This window comes from Antrostomus carolinensis, unplaced genomic scaffold (assembly GCF_000700745.2).
Source record: "Antrostomus carolinensis isolate BGI_N321 unplaced genomic scaffold, ASM70074v2 scaffold6360, whole genome shotgun sequence".
Lineage (NCBI taxonomy): Eukaryota > Metazoa > Chordata > Aves > Caprimulgiformes > Caprimulgidae > Antrostomus > Antrostomus carolinensis.
The window spans coordinates 39,592-58,157 of record NW_010286371.1 but is presented as its reverse complement, the minus strand read 5'-3'; the positions used below and the strand labels follow the sequence as shown (position 1 = coordinate 58,157).

At 36.3% G+C, this 18,566-nt stretch overlaps 1 protein-coding gene across 1 annotated transcript in view; it reads left to right on the top strand.

Moving 5' to 3' along the window:
* POLN (DNA polymerase nu) overlaps nucleotides 1-18,566 on the top strand; it is a 103,077-nt gene that overhangs the window by 55,425 nt on the left and 29,086 nt on the right. The window contains exons 18-19 of the mRNA XM_010165470.1: nucleotides 13,782-13,864; nucleotides 17,731-17,862. Coding sequence (XP_010163772.1) covers nucleotides 13,782-13,864; nucleotides 17,731-17,862 — 215 coding nt within the window. The remainder of the gene's footprint in view (nucleotides 1-13,781; nucleotides 13,865-17,730; nucleotides 17,863-18,566) is intronic.

The window sequence follows — 18,566 nt, the reverse complement described above, 5'->3', positions numbered from 1 at the left end:
TATGGCAAAACAGGGACTCGTGTTTTTCTAGTCACTTGGCAATTCAGGATACTTCCTGACAATAGCTCTATCTGTTGATATCCTGCTGAGTTCTGAAGGACACAGGAAATAAGCAGAGGTATTTTGGATATTCCTCAAATAAATCAAAATAAGTCCTCATGGGCTGAATTATACAAAAGGATACTGTACTGGGTCTGTTTGAAAAAGATAAGGTCAAGTACGTACAAATGCTTGGTGGTAGACTAACTGAAGATGTATACGCTTGCCCATACTCGTTTTATACAGCCGTGTTTCAAATATGTTCTTTGTATTAAGTAGATTAAAGATTCATTCTCAGCACAACGCTGTCTTTTTTTAGGTTACTTCATATAAATGTATGGTACAGCAGACATTGAATTCAGTTAAGTTGCCTACTGCCTTAAATAGCAAGAGCAAAGGCCAATAAATCAGGAATGAGATAAATAGATTTTTGAGTAGTGAAAAACCACATCTGTAGCTAAATGGTTTTTAAAGAGATATGAATATTTGTACTTCTGTATTAATTTTATGAAAATATTATCAACAAGCTCTTGAAAGGGATGTCACCGGAGTGTTTATGAGGTGATTAAGGAGGAATGAAATAACCATGCTTATTCAGGTGGGCTTGTACCAAGGAGATAGGAAGAGCTTTAGCTCTCCTCCCGTCCCTATTAGTAGGCACAGTTACAATATGCAACCACGGAGTCACACAGTTCCAGTTCCCCCAGTTAGAGATCTCTCAGTTTTGTTCATTTTCTAAATCATAGAATCATAGAATGGTTTAGGGTGGAATGGACCTTAAAGATCATCTAGTTCCAACCCCCCTGCCATGAGCAGGGACACCTTACACTAGATCAGGTTACTCAAAGCCTCATCCACCCTGGTCTTAAACACTTCCAGGGAGGGGGCATCTACAACCTCTTTGGGCAACCTGTTCCAGTGTCTCACCACCCTCACACTAAAGAACTTCTTCCTAATATCTAATCTAAACCTACCCTCTTTCAGTTTAAAGCCATTCCCCCTAGTTCTGTCATTAACTGCCCTAACGAAAAGTCCCTCCCCAGCTTTCTTATAGGCCCCCTTCAGGTATTGGAAGGCCGCTATAAGATCTCCCCTAAATAATTTAAATAATGAGTTATACCAGTTTAGGACTCTTGGAACTCCATCTTTGTCTAAAGATTTTTTTTTTAGGTAGTCCAGGCTATCTCATACACTTCTAATCAGTTATTAGAACACGTAGTCTCTTGGATTTATTTCCTCATTTTTTATGAGCTTAATGTCAAGTCTAAAATGAATTTGGGTTAATTAATTTAACTTCATACATTGCAAAATAATTAAATCTTTGTTTTCTGGAGTTGCAGTGAAGAAGAGGCATTCCATGCCATTGTGCACATGTAAGATGGTGAAGCTCTGTTTTGCAGTATTAAGACAAATTACAAGCATACCTGCTCTTCACCATGGAGTTACTTAGGTTTACTTCTAGAATCCTCCCTTTGAAGAAAGTATTCATATGTATTATATGGCAATCTCCTTAAATAAGTGTATCTGAATATCCCTGCTGGGGGCTCCATTTAGAAATATATGACTGTGCTGTGATCTTTCAGCTCTGAAGTTTGGATGTGTAACTCAGACAATATATACTCACTGTAAAGCTGGAGATCCTAAACTCAGTGCTACCGGCTAGAAGTCTCACTAAGGGTTAATATAACATTTCTTTCATTATCATTGAGTTTCCTGATTTTGTAATACTGTTATCATTTTTAATTAGTTTCAAGGCTTCTGCTTATTTTTCTTTTGTGAAATAGATTCTAAAGAATCAATTTTTGCAATACTTTTAACTGAATAATTATTTCTGCTTATCCATTGTCTCATTGTTTGTGTATCATTTCTATTCTGATCAATATCTAAAATATCTCTCATTTTCATCTTGTATCTTTCTTTTTTTATTCAGAATATTACTGATAAAAAGTGAGGAATCAAGAATTTGTTTTATATATGCAGTTCAGAGAGACACAATTTCAATTTGAATGGGAAGGCATGCTCTTCCAAATGTAGTCACATTCAAGGATAGGTATTCTATGGCAGAAGGTCTAATTGAGGAAATACTACTCATTATGAATCTGGTGTTTAAGAATAACTTATTTGGTAAAATATTTGTGAGTGAGACTGTACCACTTGCAGCTCCTGCAGCTGTATCACTGCAGATTTCTTAGGTTGGGTCTTGAGAAATTTTTTAAACCTATGCGGTGCTATGGTAGAAGCTTGAATTCCTGTGAGAATAAATGTGGCCTCTTGTGGCAGGAAAACTGTGTCCAGTTCTGGGGCTCTCAACATGAGAAGGACCTGGACCTACTGGAGCAAGTCCAGGGGAGGCCACGAGGATGATCCAAGGGCTGGAGCAGCTCTGCTATGAGGACAGGCTGAGAGAGTTGGGGCTGTTCAGCCTGGAAAAGAGAAGGCTCCAGGGGGGAGCCTGGAGAAGCTCCTGAAGGGGCTACACGAAGGCTGGGGAAGGACTCTGTACAAGGGCAGGTAGTGACAGAACAAGGGGTAACGGCTTCAAACTGGAAGAGGGTAGGTTTAGATTAGATATTAGGAAGAAATTGTTTCCTGTGAGGGTGGTCAGACACTGGAACAGGTTGCCCAGAGAAGCTGTGGATGCCCCCTCCCTGGAAGTGTTCAAGGCCAGGCTGGATGAGGCTCTGAGCAACATGATCTAGTGGAAGGTGTCCCTGCTGATGGCAGGGGGGTTGGAACTGGATGATCTTTAAGGTCCCTTCCAACTCAAACCATTCTAGGATTCTATGAAAAGATGCTGACAAGGTGACAGCAGTTATTAAGAACAGAGAAGCATTTGGAAGAGAAACTCTAAGAAAAAGTAAGGCCAAATCTCTCACACTGCTGGTCAGTGCTTTATGCTTGGTGTGAACATGCCTGGGCTCACACAGGAGTATAAGACTAGCAGGACCCTTTTGGTCATAAAATTGTTGCAGGTGATAATGCTATTAACTCCCTTTCATAGATTTATAGGGTCTCAACTGAGAACTGGTTTTAACCTGCATAATGCTTTTGAAGAGCTGTTGAATTTCCCATTCCTCTTCTGCCTAGAAAACTCCTTTTACTTTCTACCTTATATTTATTCCTATGGTTTATATACCCAAATCATTCTTGCCAATGTTGCCCATTAGCTTTATTGCCTCTCCTCACCCTGCAGAGTTTGTTTTGTATAAATACTTCAGGAAGGCAATTTACTGTGTTGTCAGCCCTCATTCTTTAAGGAAACAAGACAGGCTTTCTCAGGGTATTTGTCATCAAAATACCTTAATGAGCAGCTAGTTATGACTATACAGAATTCCTTGTACATTAATCTGTGTTTCTTCTTGGCAAGGAAAATGAACCTCTGTGGCACTGACTGTTTCACTAAACTGCCTTAGTTACCAAAACTAGCTCTAAAATCTCTGCATTACAGCACAGTCTCAGGAATACTTGTGTCATGGTCCAGAAACAGAACTCAATTTTGTAACAGCCATGAAGCTGGGCTAGCAGAATGGTGAACAAAACAGAAATAATGACTTGAGAGACTACCTGCATTCTAATAAATTTAGTGCAGGAGACGTTCCTGATGGCTGGCACTCAAAATCTGGGTTGGAAAATTGGTCCCTATCATGGTCATAGGTCTGAACTAAACAGTTAATGAATTAGCATGGGCTGGGGATCATTTCCACCAGGCTGCTGGATGCAGCACCATGTTTGGATGGTAAGAAAGTTTTAAAGTGGGGATATGTGGTGTTGTTTTCCAGTGAACCCCAGTGCTGCAGAATATTTATGGGCAGATTTAATTTCTTAATATTGATATAGTCAGTGTCTCCTTTCACATGGTTGATTTTTTTACTCTATTCAATATGCTGGTAGCCTGCCACCACCAATTCATGTTTCTTGAACGTAGTAACCAAATTTTGCTAACTAACCCAGCTAAAAATCTCACCAGTATATTGTTCAACAGTACTGATATTGTCCTGTCATTGGAAATAGCTCACTTAACACATTCTGAAATTGCATTTGTTTTTCCACAGACAAACCACGCTGTTTCCTAGTTGTTCCATGATCAATTATTACATCTTTTCTGTTTATAATTCCTCATGCCCTACTTTATACAGAAATTCTATACTTTAATAATTCTTATTTGCAATTAAAATAGCTTGCAGAAAAGCAATAGTCTCTATTATTCTTTAGACTCTGTGGAAGGGTTTCTTTCCAAGATGTGCAGCATGTAGGGATAGGTTCACAATTACTACAGTCTGGACGGGGGGGAAATGGTGTCAGGATGCTATCTAATTTTGTTCCTGCTCTGCTGTGTTGGAGAAGAGTTTGTTGTGAAATAGCTCAGAAGATAAGCTCTAAGATCTCTGTATATTTAATTTCTGTTTCTTTTTTCTGTCCTATTATTATACTCACTTTGGGATTAGGCAGTCTCTGATATCTGCTTGAAAGCATTGTGGAAATCAGCTGTAATTGTATCCTCAGATTATGCCTCCAATTTTGGCCTGGCAGTATTTAGCCTGGTATGTCATTAATGTTAAGGTTCATTACTTGTACTTAAATTTCTGCAAGAAATTTAACAGATTAAATAATTGTTCTGAAGAAACATCATTATTTAAATCAGACTTGTTCGCATTAGGCAAAGCCCACTAATTCTAGATTGAGATTTTTATCCCTCTCTCAATAAACATCGCTTGTGAAATATGTCTGTTTCTTAATGAAGGTAGCTCTGCCTTCACAAATTAGGGTTTAAATATGTATATATATTTGAACTTTTCTGTTGAGATATAGGAGACAGATCTAGGCTTTGGCTTGTGATGTTTAATTATTGCAGTGTGTGTTTTTTTTTCAAAGAGCATTCGTGTAGTGGTTTAATTAGCTATCACTTTCTCCACCTACTCCTTTCTATTCCTTTGTCCCATCCCTCCCTCCCAAAAAATAACTACTGTAAATGCTGAAATTTAGTAAAAGGGAAGATGTTCAGTTTGCCTTCTCAGAATCAGAGTTTTAAAACATTTTAAGCTCTGAGTTCAATGCCTCATGGATGTTGGCGTGGAATATTTTAACAGTTTTACTTTTGCAGTAAAGCAATTTCTATCTGTTTTCAAAGCTCACTTGCAATAGTTGATATTAATGAAATTTAACACTTGTCTTGCTTTGCACTCTGACAGACTGTCTGGATGGCAGCTTATGGAAATTTCACCTTGTAGTTTACAGTCCCTCAGAGAAATGCAGCTGTGACATTTGTTTAGACTAGCAGATAATAAGGCACGGGGAATAAAATCTTGAGGAAGTAAAATAGCTTTTGTTTTAAGAAGAGCTAAACAATAAACTAGGTTGTTAACTACAAGTTTAACCAGACAGCTTAATTTTATGTCACATTGGAAGCTTATTATTATTGCACATTAAATGCTTTCTTAGCATTCTAGAATAAATGAAAAATAAAGTTTTAGAATTGTCACCACCACAGCTAACATACAAACTAGTGAAAAAGCAAGCTCTGAGGAAGTGGGACTGTCCTCCATTGTTTCATGGTGTCTGATAACATTTAGCTTTACTAATTTTATGGAGAGACTCTCTTGTATATGAAAAGCTATCTCCAAATAGTCATCTCGTTCTAGAGTGACTTTGATAAAATGCTGCATTTTATGAGCACACTCCAGAGCTTAATAAAATGTTTAAGTTTATTTAATTTAACTGAATTAAATCTTGATGAAATAAAGAATGCAAAGGCAATTCATTCTTCACTTTTACTTTTCCATTTAATTCAATGTGATATTATTATTATTATTATTCAATGTGATATTTAGGCTGCAAGAGATGTTTTTAGTGAAGATTGAAAGAGATGGGATATGAATTATCTCATTCCTCTCTGCAGAACCATTTGTTCAAGACCTTCATGTATAGCATGACTGATTTGTTCCTCTTTTCATTGCCCTACCAAGACATTGAAAACTCTGCTTTGTATTTTTTTCTGAACTATGTAGATGCAGTCTGATGTAGTGTGATGACATCTCCCTTCTTCCCTTACTTGTTTTTCCTGAGAAAACTGTACATTGTTGTAACAATATTATAGCTCCATGTTTTGTTCTGTGTAATATCTGAGATGGCAGTTACATCCTTTTTTGATTATATATTAAGAACTCTGTTTCCTTTTGTTTCCTTTTCTGGTATTTCTCTAAAGGCTGCTCTGAAGGTCCAGCTATTTCTTTATAAAGTTACAAGTCTTCTGACAGGTCCAAGATGGGTAATTATTTGATACTCTACAACTACCTGTATCATCTCCCAAAATGGCTTCTGTTCCTTCTTAACTATTTGAAGCCTCTTGCAGAACAGCTTGAAAAAATGATGTGATAAGTGAAGAAAGAACTCTTAAGAGCATTCATTTGCATTTGATCCCTGATATTATTTCTTTTTTATAAATGGCCTCTGACAAATTTTGTCATTCCAATTTGTATAGACCCATTAATCTGTTTACATTTATTTATTCTTCCAGTGATGGTGCTCAACACTGTTGATGTTCACACTGGCAGCTGAAGCTGGGAGTTAGTTACCCTGACATCCTTTTATTCTGTGCTTGTAGACCCAAAGACCCTAAAATAAGAATGCCCTCTAGTTAAATAATTCCTTCAGCAGTCACAGGACTCTGAAATAAATACCACTTGTCCGTGAAATTCACTATGTAAGAGAGACTACAGATGTGAGAAGAAAGCCCTTTGTTGTTCCTGCAGGAGTGAAGAAGAGGAAAGGTGAAGGTTGCAGGGTAGGATGTGCTCTTTCAAGCACATTTATCTATGTCAAGGACTTTCTGTTCTAACTGATGGATGCCCAGAATTGTGCATTTTTAAAGAAAAATCTCTTAAGTGACCTTTTTTGTCGACAGCACTGAAAATAAGTGCTATCTATCTAATTTATCTCTTCAATATCCAATATCTGGGACATCAACATGCAGGTAAATATCTTAATAAGGATAATGGATCACTTGACTCCCAAATGAATCTTTCACCAAATTGCTACTGATGATAGCTACAATTTATTACATGACCTTGTTGCAATTTCTTTATCTGTTTCCCTGCTACTTCAAAATTTAGCAACAGAAGACATCAGGCCCACAGAGCAAACTGCAAAGACATGTCTTTGTCTTCTGTAAAATACATGAAAGCTAGATATCATGCTCTTTAAAACAAGATTGAGGACTAATGAACTAAATCTTCATGCAATGGACTATAGAGGCTACTCAGACAAAATACATTACTTAATGTTTAACCACTGGAAGGACTTTTAAAATCCTGAAGTGCTTCTGGAGTCTTGCAAAATAATTTTATAGGGGTTATAAAGCTTTTCCTCATGCTAAATAGATATAAAACAAATTAAAATGCGATTTGGTAGGGTGGCATACAAAGAGGGAAAAGAGATACAATGGCAAAAATGTTGCAGAGCTGACTGTAGTATAGGAGGGACGACATAAAGCTGACAGTGCTGTAGTCTTTCCTTCAAATAAGTTGAACACAACTAAAACCTTTATAAAAACCTCTAAACTAAATAAAACACAAAAATAAACTCCCTGAGTGGGGAGTCGTGACCCTCTCCCCTCTGTGCTTAAGTACATGACCCCTATATTTACATGGGAGATCCATGCCAGAGATTCTCCAACATGTGCAGTGGTCACTGGAAGACAGCTCTGTCTCTCCTGATGCCAGGGTGGGAATAAATAGATGTGAAATGGAGATTCTGTGTATTACCCTTCGGATAAGGAGGAGATGTGAGGAACCTGGTGTACTACTTAAGATATCCCAATGCCCTAGTTTGTTGATTCATTTATTGGTGCATATCCTTGGGTGAGGAGTTTCTTTGTGATACTCTGTAACCTCATATCTCATTTATGCAAACCAGGTTACGATAAAAATGTGAGTACAAGCATTTGCCATAATATCCAAATCAGACATGAGAAGTGTTTAGAAGTGATATAGATAAAGAAACAAAAGAAAAAATTACTTAATATATACTTAGGTTACATCAGAAAGGTCTATATTTCTGTTAGCTATTTCACCTGCTGTTTCTCTTCTGGCAAGATGTTAGTCTGCATTTCAGTCTCTGTAGATGTTTCTTTCCTTTTTTTGGAAAAGTATCTTAATTTTATTCCTACTCTTCTGGGCATTCTAGACAAATTTCATTTTTCATCCTGATGTCTCTATGCTCTTCTTATGAGGAAGGTAATGGAGCTACTTTTTTATTTAGAACATAGTTGTGTAAATGCCTTATAGTTACAGAAGGCATATATATGTGGTTGTACATGTGCTTTTCACTGGACATTCTATATCAAACCATCCATTAAAACTGTGTATGATAAAAATATGTAGATGGGCTAATTGCATGTACTTTATGCCTGGCTTTCAATTGAAAGGTAAGGCAAAAATAGTAATTATTTTGATATTATAGTGACTTCAGGGAAACTGTTTCCCAACCTCTTCCTTTTCTGTGTTTTCTAACAGAGATTAGACATTGTTCCAAGATGACTTCCACGTGTTACCTTAAAAATTTCTGAGGTAACTTATGCCTGAGCCTTGTCAGCATTTTCCATTAGTCATGGAATAGCAGCTTTCAAAAAAATTGCTTATTCTTGCGCATTGCATTAACAGTGAGTGAACTAGGTTATGCGTAGCCAATCTTTTCCTTATGTTTAGTATGCTCACGTATATTTTGGTATATATTCTGCTTGCCTCAGGTATAATAAGGAAAAAAAAAATATCAGAATTTACCTCCTACAAGACCTATCCAGTGGTGATACCACAGTAAAACTGAGGTTTTCTAAAGTTTGCAGTTGTCACTACAAACTGTCTGTACCAGTTTCATAAGCCAATGCAAAGTTCCAGGCACAAACTTATAAAATATACAACCCTCATCTGCTATTAAATAGCAACAGGTGATCAAAAATGAGAGATTTCTATAGTTCACTGATGAAATTTTAAAAAGCTATAAAAGCAGTCAGATGAACAAATGTGTATTCACTCATATATTTACTCTTTTATTGGACATTAATGACCATGTATAAAAAGAATCTAAAGGCACTCCATCTCATTTCGCACATTACCTCACAGCTAGGACTTAGATTAATTGGCAGATGCAGGAGAGCAGCCAAGAGCTTTGTGGCTATTATGACTGAGCTTACCCTGGCTGGAATGTAATGCAGATCAAGGCAACACATGTCTGCCAGATATTGTGTTGGAGAAGTTTGTTCTGCCTTTTCCTGTACATAAACAGACGACTTCCGTCACCATACAACATTTCCCAGAAATGTCTTATCACATTCTTTTAAGACTGATTTCCTTTCATTTCTACTTGTTCTCAAAGTTTTATTTTGGCATTACTCAAACTTTATGCCCTGTGGCCTCTTCAATTTTTTTTGTGTGTGTGTTCATACACTTTATGCTGTGTGCATCTTTCTATATACTAAAAGTTGTGTTAAGTCTTTCCTTTTAATATTCTATATACATTAAAAATAAATCCATCTAGATCTCTACTCTGTATTAAATGTTTAATTAAGCTTTTTTTTTTTTTTAAATTACAGATATGATTGCCAGATTTTTCTTGGGTATAAAGAAATTTGGTATTCATATATTTTAAAGATTTAAGACTTAATTCAGCAGAAACTCTTTGAGAACTCCATTAGACCTCATTAATATGTGAAAACATATAGTGAATTTTGAAGAAACTACAGCAAATATTCAAGATATTATCTCTGAAAAAATAATAAATTACATATGCTCATTTTTAAGCTTCATATATATGCACTCTGTGTTTCTTACTAATAACTTGATGTTATCCTTCTTCACTGTTTCACCAGAAAAAATTTCTCTATTTTTTCAACTCTAAGAATTAGGCAGCTATTCCCTTTTATGCATACAGCCCAGTTCATAGTAGAACCGCCTTTTTAAAGAGTTTGTGTATGTTTACTCTCACTGTGTTGATCAGATTTTCTACAGTTTTCATCTGTTAAGTTGTTTTGGTGTCCTCACAGACCTTTCCAGATTGTTTAGCTCTAGTTCCTTCCAAATACAATGAGATCTGTTAACTTGAACATGTCTTCCAGCACTAAAGTCCATTCTTTAGTCTACCTAATAGATGTGTATCAAGTAAAGTACTATAAAGCAAAGTAGCTGCAAAACAGTACTAAACGAAGAAAGGTAAAGGACAAGCAAATTGGAGATGTGGAAATAGATTGAGACAAGTATGCAGGCAATGACAGGAGTGTAGGAGGTTAAATATTGCACATTCGAAGATGGTAAATCATTTGAAGAATTTGAAGATTATAATAATACTGATTACAAACTTAAACATGTAGTGTATTTGAGAGAGAGAGTAATGAGAAAGATGTTATAAAATGGAAAGATATAATTCATGCTAGAACTGATAACTGCGTATGTATTTCCTGCAGGACTTTGGAAACTGTGCTATTTGCACAGCAAAACCTGCAGCAGCAAATCCTTTCTTCTCTTGACCTTTTTTTTTTTTCCTGCATCAGTTTCTGCTACATTGCATTATTGTTCTTCCTGTTCCTCCAGATGTACATACAGTACTGGATGAGCTGAAGTCTGCCTCCATGTCGCTGCCTGGGCCCAGCAGCTGAGGCTTTTTCTATACCCGTTCAGCTTCCTTTTTCAGATTAAAGTTTATTTGAAAACCGTGCATCTTCACTGTAGATCTATTTCACATCATACCACAATTCAGCACTGAGTATTTTTGTGCATTAGATAGCTTGCTTAGTGATTGTAGCTTAAACATTTCTTACACAAATAAGAAGATAACAATGTCTCCTTTTCAATATCATGATGAGTCCAAAGCCAAAATAAAAGTTTTAACTTTAAATAGATTCTCACAGTACCCATTAAAACAAATTAATTATCACAAATATAAATCATTGTCAATACAAACAGAAAAAAAATTTTCAGTATTAGAGGGAGGAAAAAAAGGAATAGTTTTGATTAATGACTTCTGTTTGCTCAAGCAGTTGTGATTTATATGTCAATTTCATCCTTTATTACTCTGGATTCTTGAATGTGGCACATAAATTTCCAAATATACAGAGCGCTAGTTGTAATGCCTCTCTGCTAAGTGCTCACATTTACCACTCTGACACACTAGGAGGTGTTGGCTGACCATTTTGTTTTTAGCATTATAGTAAAAGAAATATTTGACATAAAGCCCTGAAATTTTAATTGCTTCTCATGTATTTCATGGCTAACCAAAGATCAGGAAATGCTAAGTGACTGTTGTGATTGCCATGATCACACGATGCACTGTAACTCTGTAAGGCAAGGTTTTATTGTGATTGCTTACAATGGAAGCACAAGATCCTTCTCCTGACACTGCCTATCATGATTACAGCAATAAATTTATTTGTGTTTTTCCCAGTCAGCCTTTTCAAGTTGAAGCTTGGATAATGCAAAATCATCCTTAAAATCCTAACAGTGGGTCTCGCTGTGCACAGTTAATGTCTAGTGTCGTCTTTCACTGTTAGAGCTTCTCTAGAACCACTAGTCCCTCCCAGCAAGACTCTCGTATTGTGTCCTCCTCAGTACTGTGATCTGATAAGCGTGTGTGTTTCTTTACAGATTCTTGACTTCTTACCCACTGTGTTTTTTCTATTATAGCCCCCCCCCCCTTTTATTTTTTTCTTCAGAGAAGTGAGCAGCTAACATACCCCCTGCTGACCCCTGGGCTCTCAGTTGTCTCTAGCCTCAGACTTAAGTAAATCTGCAAGTAAACTCTATTGCTGTACTCCTATCTCTTGCCTTCTCTAGGCCTCTAGTTCAAATTATACAGTGTTAGGAAAGCAGTATTGCATTTTGTATTGTTTCCCTAATTTTAGCATTCTTCAATCTTGGTTCTTCATCTCAGAATGGTCCTCAGGTAAGATTTACTGTCTTATCAGCTTCTGTTTTCCCTCCTGGTTCTGGATAGATGCTTTTTCAAGTGTACATGTAGCTTTCTGCCAGGTTCTTCAGGAAATTCCTACAGACGTTTTGCCAGAGATTGCTTCAGGAAATCCTTAATGATGTCTAGTTTCCTAATTCTGCACTTAGTAGCTCCACTTGCCACTTTGTCCTCTTATTCAGGTACACTTGAGAATCTCGACCTACTTTATTCAAAAGAGCCATGAACTTTTGACCTGGCCTAACTAAGACAGCAAATTATAAGAGTCTCCAACTACCAGAACAACTGACTGAAGTGGGAATAGTCTTCATTACAGGTGGAAAACACTATGTATTAAATTATCCAGTCCTTCACGTTTCCCAGCCTAAAATGAGCAGTGAAAAGTCCATTTTATCTTGGAACAATTAGTAGCATTCAAAGGAACAATGTGAGCTTGTACAAAACCAAAAGACTGTTTGTCCAAGGAACGTTTGAAATCGTATTTAATTTTTCCTCTTCAAAAAATCTGTATTGCTATAAGGACTTGTTTAAATCTGATTGCACTCAAGATCTGCCAGTTTATCATTCAGAGTACCTAATTATACAAGCACTGTGCATAGGCTTGACTAAAATCAGTGTATGGGCCAAGCAAGCAAAAATTTGTGGCTCTGCTTATTTTCTAGGTGTTTTAATATCATAATGGTGAAAGACTCTTTTCCCAGAAGATACACTGAAATATGCCATTTTCACAAAACTCATCAGCCAAAAATTTCATGACAAAGTATCTTTCATGGCAAAAAACTTTCATAACAAAGCATAGAAAACTTTGCTTTGAAAAATGCAACTAAATAATCAACGAACAGACTCATGAGGAGATTTATTCACAAACTGTGCATATGTCATCAAGTATCTCTGACAGCAATTCATCTCTAGGTTCCAAGTACAGTTTGTGTAGGTATTAGTTTTCAGAGTGTGAGTAAATGATTGAGATTTTTCCCCAATGCACTTCTGTTTAAACCAAATGATCAATATTCTTCAGTGTTGTCAATTGTCAATAATGTTACCATTCTTTCTGAAGCTTTGTTTGGAAAGAAAGAAAAAGCATAGGTGGCAATGCAAAGTTCTAGCTTTTTATTTGCAAATTGCTAAATCCATTTGCCCTTTCATGGAACTCTTTCCATCAGTCGGTGAGTGAATGGGAACCAGGAAGGATGATACTTTGCTGGGAGTAAACTAGCTACACTCTTAAGTTAGGAAACAGCCAGTGCTGATGTTTTATGAAGCATCTCTATTGTGGGGCATATGTAAGACAGAGAGAGAGAATCAGTACATGCTTTTGTCAGTCATTATTTTTGATAGAAGATTGGATATTCCTATTAATGAAGCCCTGATATAACCTTTGTTTAAATAAGCTTTAGATCAGACTTATGTTTGAGTCTCTATGTATGTAACGTCTTGAAGAAGTGCTGTTGCTGCAAAGATTTAATTTTTCTCATGAGTCAATTTTGAATCCTTTTCAACCTAAAGAACTAATTATATAGTAGTAGGACTTTTCCTAGCCAATAATTCTATTAAAAAGAAAAGGAAAGGAGAAGATGAAGATTTAAATAGTTTCATTTAATATGGACTGAAACCACCAACATTTGTAAAGAAGTTGTGCATTTCTGGCCTAAGACAAAAGCCCTTAAGTGCTTCTGTTCATATCTTATAAATCTATAATTATTAAATGGTTATTGACTTTAAATACATTTTCTGTGGGATTAACAAATTAGTTTTAACTGAAAATGTATGATTTTTGTTTGTTTGTTTAGGAAGGGGATACCAAGTGAACAAGTGAAACATGCTGACAGAGAGCAAGCAAAACGTGTAGTTTACTCAGTGGTTTATGGAGCAGGTAGGCATTTTTAGAAAAAAAAAGCAGCTACAGTAGATTCATACTTTATACATAATTTATATGTGGACTGAGTTTCTAAAAGTGAATAAAATATTGACAAAGTATTAACTCTTTATTTTTATCAAGGATTGTTAAATTATCTACCCGGTGTCAAAATTATCAAATTAATACAGCTACATTGACATTTATAAAGATTACTCTGATTTTGTATTTATTTGCTGCTGATATAACTGAAGCATTTGTCTTTATCTAAAATGAGTTTAATATTGAGTGGAGTTTGCATTCTGTTGTTATATAGATAGAGATGAGAAAAACTGCAATGAAATTAAAAAAACTGCAATATTGTCTCAAAACACAGTTATAGAATCACAGAATGACCGAGGGTAGAGGGGACCTCTGGAGGTCATCAGATCCACCTGCTCTGCTCAAGCATTTAGGGCTGGTTGCCCAGGATTTTGTCCAGATGGGTTTTGAATATCTTCAAGGATGGAGACTCCACAACCTCCCTGGGCAACCTGTGCCAGTGCTTAGTCACACTCACAGTATAAAGCTGTTTCCATATTTTAGATCTTGATGTTTTCTACAATTTCTTTAAAACTGCAGAAAACCTGCAAAAAATCCACACTGCTACCCGTTCTGCCCAAGTCCTGCCCAGGTCCTAGATAAGTCAAGACATTCTGCATACTTTCTAAAACTGCCTGCCATTTCTTAAATGTTGCCCAACTCTCCTTATGCTTCATACATGCTTAGAATTACCTTTTCTGGGAGGATAGATGCATATGTATCATCAGCCTCCAAGCTCTTGTGAATTTGTTTTAGTGGACAACTAACTAAACTTTATGTAGGTCTTCTGGAGAAATCTGAAAGTTCTACAGAAGGTGAGTACTTGGAAAACTCATTTAGGAAATGGGAGGCCTAGGTTACAGGCTTTACTTAACTTAGAAGAACTTAAAATGACATCTTGAGTTCCCGGGTGAGAATGCTTTCTAAACCATTTTTTTGCAGTGAGTCATCAGTAGTCCTTGAACCAAAGGCAGAGTTGGCCAAGGGCCTGAATGTTTTCTTCACTAGATTATTTTATGAAATGCAGGCATTAGCACCCCTGCCCCTTGGTCCATGCAGATGCCACACATTTCCTATCTGTTCTCTTTACTCTGGGTGGAACAGGCAGATACTTGGCTTAATCATCAGACTAAATCACTACCAGTTGAACGTCCTGTAGTTCTGTATATAGTCAGTGGAGAAAAGGAAATACTGGGGCTAGAGCCTCCCTTAGTAGAGCCTATGTCTGTCTCCTCATGCTGTAGAGAGTTTAGATGGTTATATTAAGCAGAGTGTTGGCACTCTCGCTTGCTCTGTGCCAGGCACTGAACATTTCAGTGCAGCAGTGCTTAATTTAAGTATCTCCATTTACTTGTTTGTGCTTCATCTCCCTGTCTCTCATATGAGGGCAGTTGAAGCACCTGAAAGATAATAAGATGCTTTAGTTCATTAACAGTGTGATCAAATCCTAATTAAGACATAACATGGAATGATATCATTAAACTATTTTGATGGAAACGGGGCTGGCAAAAAATAATTATTAGATACCTGAAATTGATGGATTGAATTCCACCTACAGTTTGTCTCCCTTCAAAAGTTGGCTAACTTTTCATTAAGGAGATATTTTGATATAACTGAAGAGTGTGAATAATGCTTATTTATTTTACTACTTTTGGGACTGAAAAGTACAGAAGCATTCCCTGAGGAGCTTGCCTGTATTATGGTTACAGGAGTTAATGAAATGTAGTAAATAGTAATTTTTTTGTTTGTTTGTTTTCTTAACTTTAGGTTACACTTGGTTCGTATTTTCAAGGTCTTTTCTATAATCCTGGATGATAGAAAATAGTATAATAAAGAAAGAAGAGTCTCATTATATCTAGGAGTTGGTACTTTAATAAATACACCAAACATTGAGAGGGATGACAGTATTACTGTCTTTTGCTTGGTTGGGAGCAAATCAATTCACCTGCTTCTGCCTCAGTCATCTTGTAAAACTAAATCACAGACAACATCATCTGTAATATATGGAATTAATTCCATTCAATGGCAGTGTGTTCAAACCCCAAATTGATACAGAGGGATGTCAAGGTCTTTAAGTGAAAAGCAGAGAAACTAATGATATTTTCAGTTGATATTATAGAATGGAGAATACTAAAACTCATAGGCTGCTGCTAACAGTTCCCCTGGCACAGATAACTCAAGGAGAATGCTCAGGGAAGCTTTAGTCCACTCCTGAGCCTTGCTTCGCATGGCTAATGCTCCTGCATTGTGGGACATGATCTAACACAATCAGGTGTTACATTCTGCTGTGCATTCTGCTCTTTTTGCTTCCCAGGTACTGCATTTCCCTGGAACCTTTTGACTTCCTTACTGATATTGTGGCTTAATTTTGCTACTATTTTATGCAATGCTTTTTTCTTTATATTAATAGTTCTTTAGATGGATAACATGGACAAACTTAATGTTACAGTTCTCTAAGGAAGGCACTGCAGTCTCCTAGCTGTTAACAGTATGTGCTTTCGCAGATGGATTTGTCCTTTGCTGACCCGGGAAGAAAACCCAAATTAATTAGAAGTCAAATAAAAATATAGACCTATAATAGCTCAGTGAGAATCACCCTGGATGTCTTGTGAATTTCTTTTTCTAGCACCTTATCCAGACTAGTGTTCCTGCAGCTCTGTGCAGATCCTGACATGGCTGAGAACAAAATGCTACAGAATTGTTCTGAAATGCACATCAGACTGACAGTGATGGCATTTAGGTGGCTGAAATCTTCTCTCTTTCAAAAATGCTAGATAATTTTTCTTGACAGTATTACTGTGACAATAGCTATTCGATGCCTTTGGTGCCTTGAGATGTTGCCTCTGAGATTATGGTATTTGTAGACACAGTGCTGGTTTTTTGTTGCTGTGCAGCTGACATAAATGTATCTGTCTTTCAAACCTCATATGACTAATGTTGATGCATGTTTTATTTTTACTGAAACTCTTTGGTTTAAAAATATGTTTAAACTGTAGCTTAGTTTATATTTTCACACAATGAAAAACTGTCTAGCTTTTTTCCCCCTTCTTTTATAAATGCTTTTAGATTCGACATAATGTATATTGTGCATTTATATCCTATCCAAAAGCTACTATTCCTGTCTCTCTTTGTTGAAACACTTTTCACTTCTGTTTTTTTCTTTTTCCAACCCTTTAACCTCACAACTTGGAAACAGATTTTTACAGACATCAAGGAGCCTAAGACTGTTTGAAATCCATGGGACTCAGACTTCTAACTGCCTTTATAAAATCAGGCTACTTGGTGTGATTGCTTCAGCAGTTAAGTTTTCTGGTGACTTCTACACCAATTCTGTAACTTCTAGCTAAACTCTACCATCCACAACTCCATCCTTTTTTAGATCTTCATTCACATTTGTGTTCATTTAAAATGGATTTCAGGTTCTTTATCTGCTCCTCCAAGTTTGGAGATTTCAACACTGAACTGGTAAAATGATACGTAAAGCAACAAAGTTATTCTGTGAACAGAAGAGATTTCAGTCACATTATAGGTGTAAATTACAACTAGGAGTATCTTAATTACATACTTCTTATATACTTCTTATTAAGTATATTCTTAATCCAGTAACTTCAGTAAAACATTCAAGCTCAAAGTTAAACATTTACTTTGTTGAAATATGACTGTAGTATATCAGATCCATTGTCTTTCATAGAGATAAGTAAAGTTTAACTAATTCTGCTAATTGTGAATGTAGCAGTGCTATTGTACATAGTGGATTTCTTTTCTGCTTTATTGCATAATAAAGATAATTTCTTTACCACCAGGTAAAGAACGTCTTGCTGACTGCCTGGGAATTACTCCTCTTCAAGCTAGTCAATTTATAGAGAGTTTCATGCAAAAATACAAGAAAGTACATGAATTTACAAAGAAAACCATTGAACAATGCCGAAATAAAGGTAATCCAAAGTCTGCAAGCATATTTTTGTTTACTGATCAGCACTGTGTGACAGTGGCGAAGGCAAAGATTCAGCTTGACCCAAATTCAGATGGTTATAGGACAAGAAAAAAGATGGAATATAGTTTCTTGGTGAATCAGATTTTTTCTCTTTTCACCCTAAGAGGAGCTGGTTAAACCTGTCTGTCTTTTCTCAGAAAGATGCTAACAGTATAAGACGTCTGTTCTCAGAGTGAACCTACTTAATGTCAAGTTACACTACATCATTTTGACATGTAATGTACTCCAACACTAAAAAGCCCAAGGAATCTTTTACTTAATAAATATGCTACATGGCTGCTGGACCGTAGAACTTCAGCCATTTAGTCAAAGAGCCAATTTACAGAGCCAGGGTTTTTTAATATATTTTTTTCTTTGCATCAATCAGAATACATGTTCTTGAAGTTCAGGTGGCATCTGTGTTGACAGGTGTCTACAGGGTGCTTCTTGGAGCCAGCAGCTGCAAACTCTTCTTGCATCAAATTTGTTGTTAGTCTACATATTCATTTTATATTTAGTGGATCCTAGGAGTGCAGTAATTTGAGAAGAGAAAATATATCAGCTTGAAATATTTTCTTTTAAAAGCTTATTAGCTGAACTGTCAAAATGGATTGGTTTTGTTTCTTAGTACAGTATACTGTACCAGGACATTTTGTAGCAATAAAT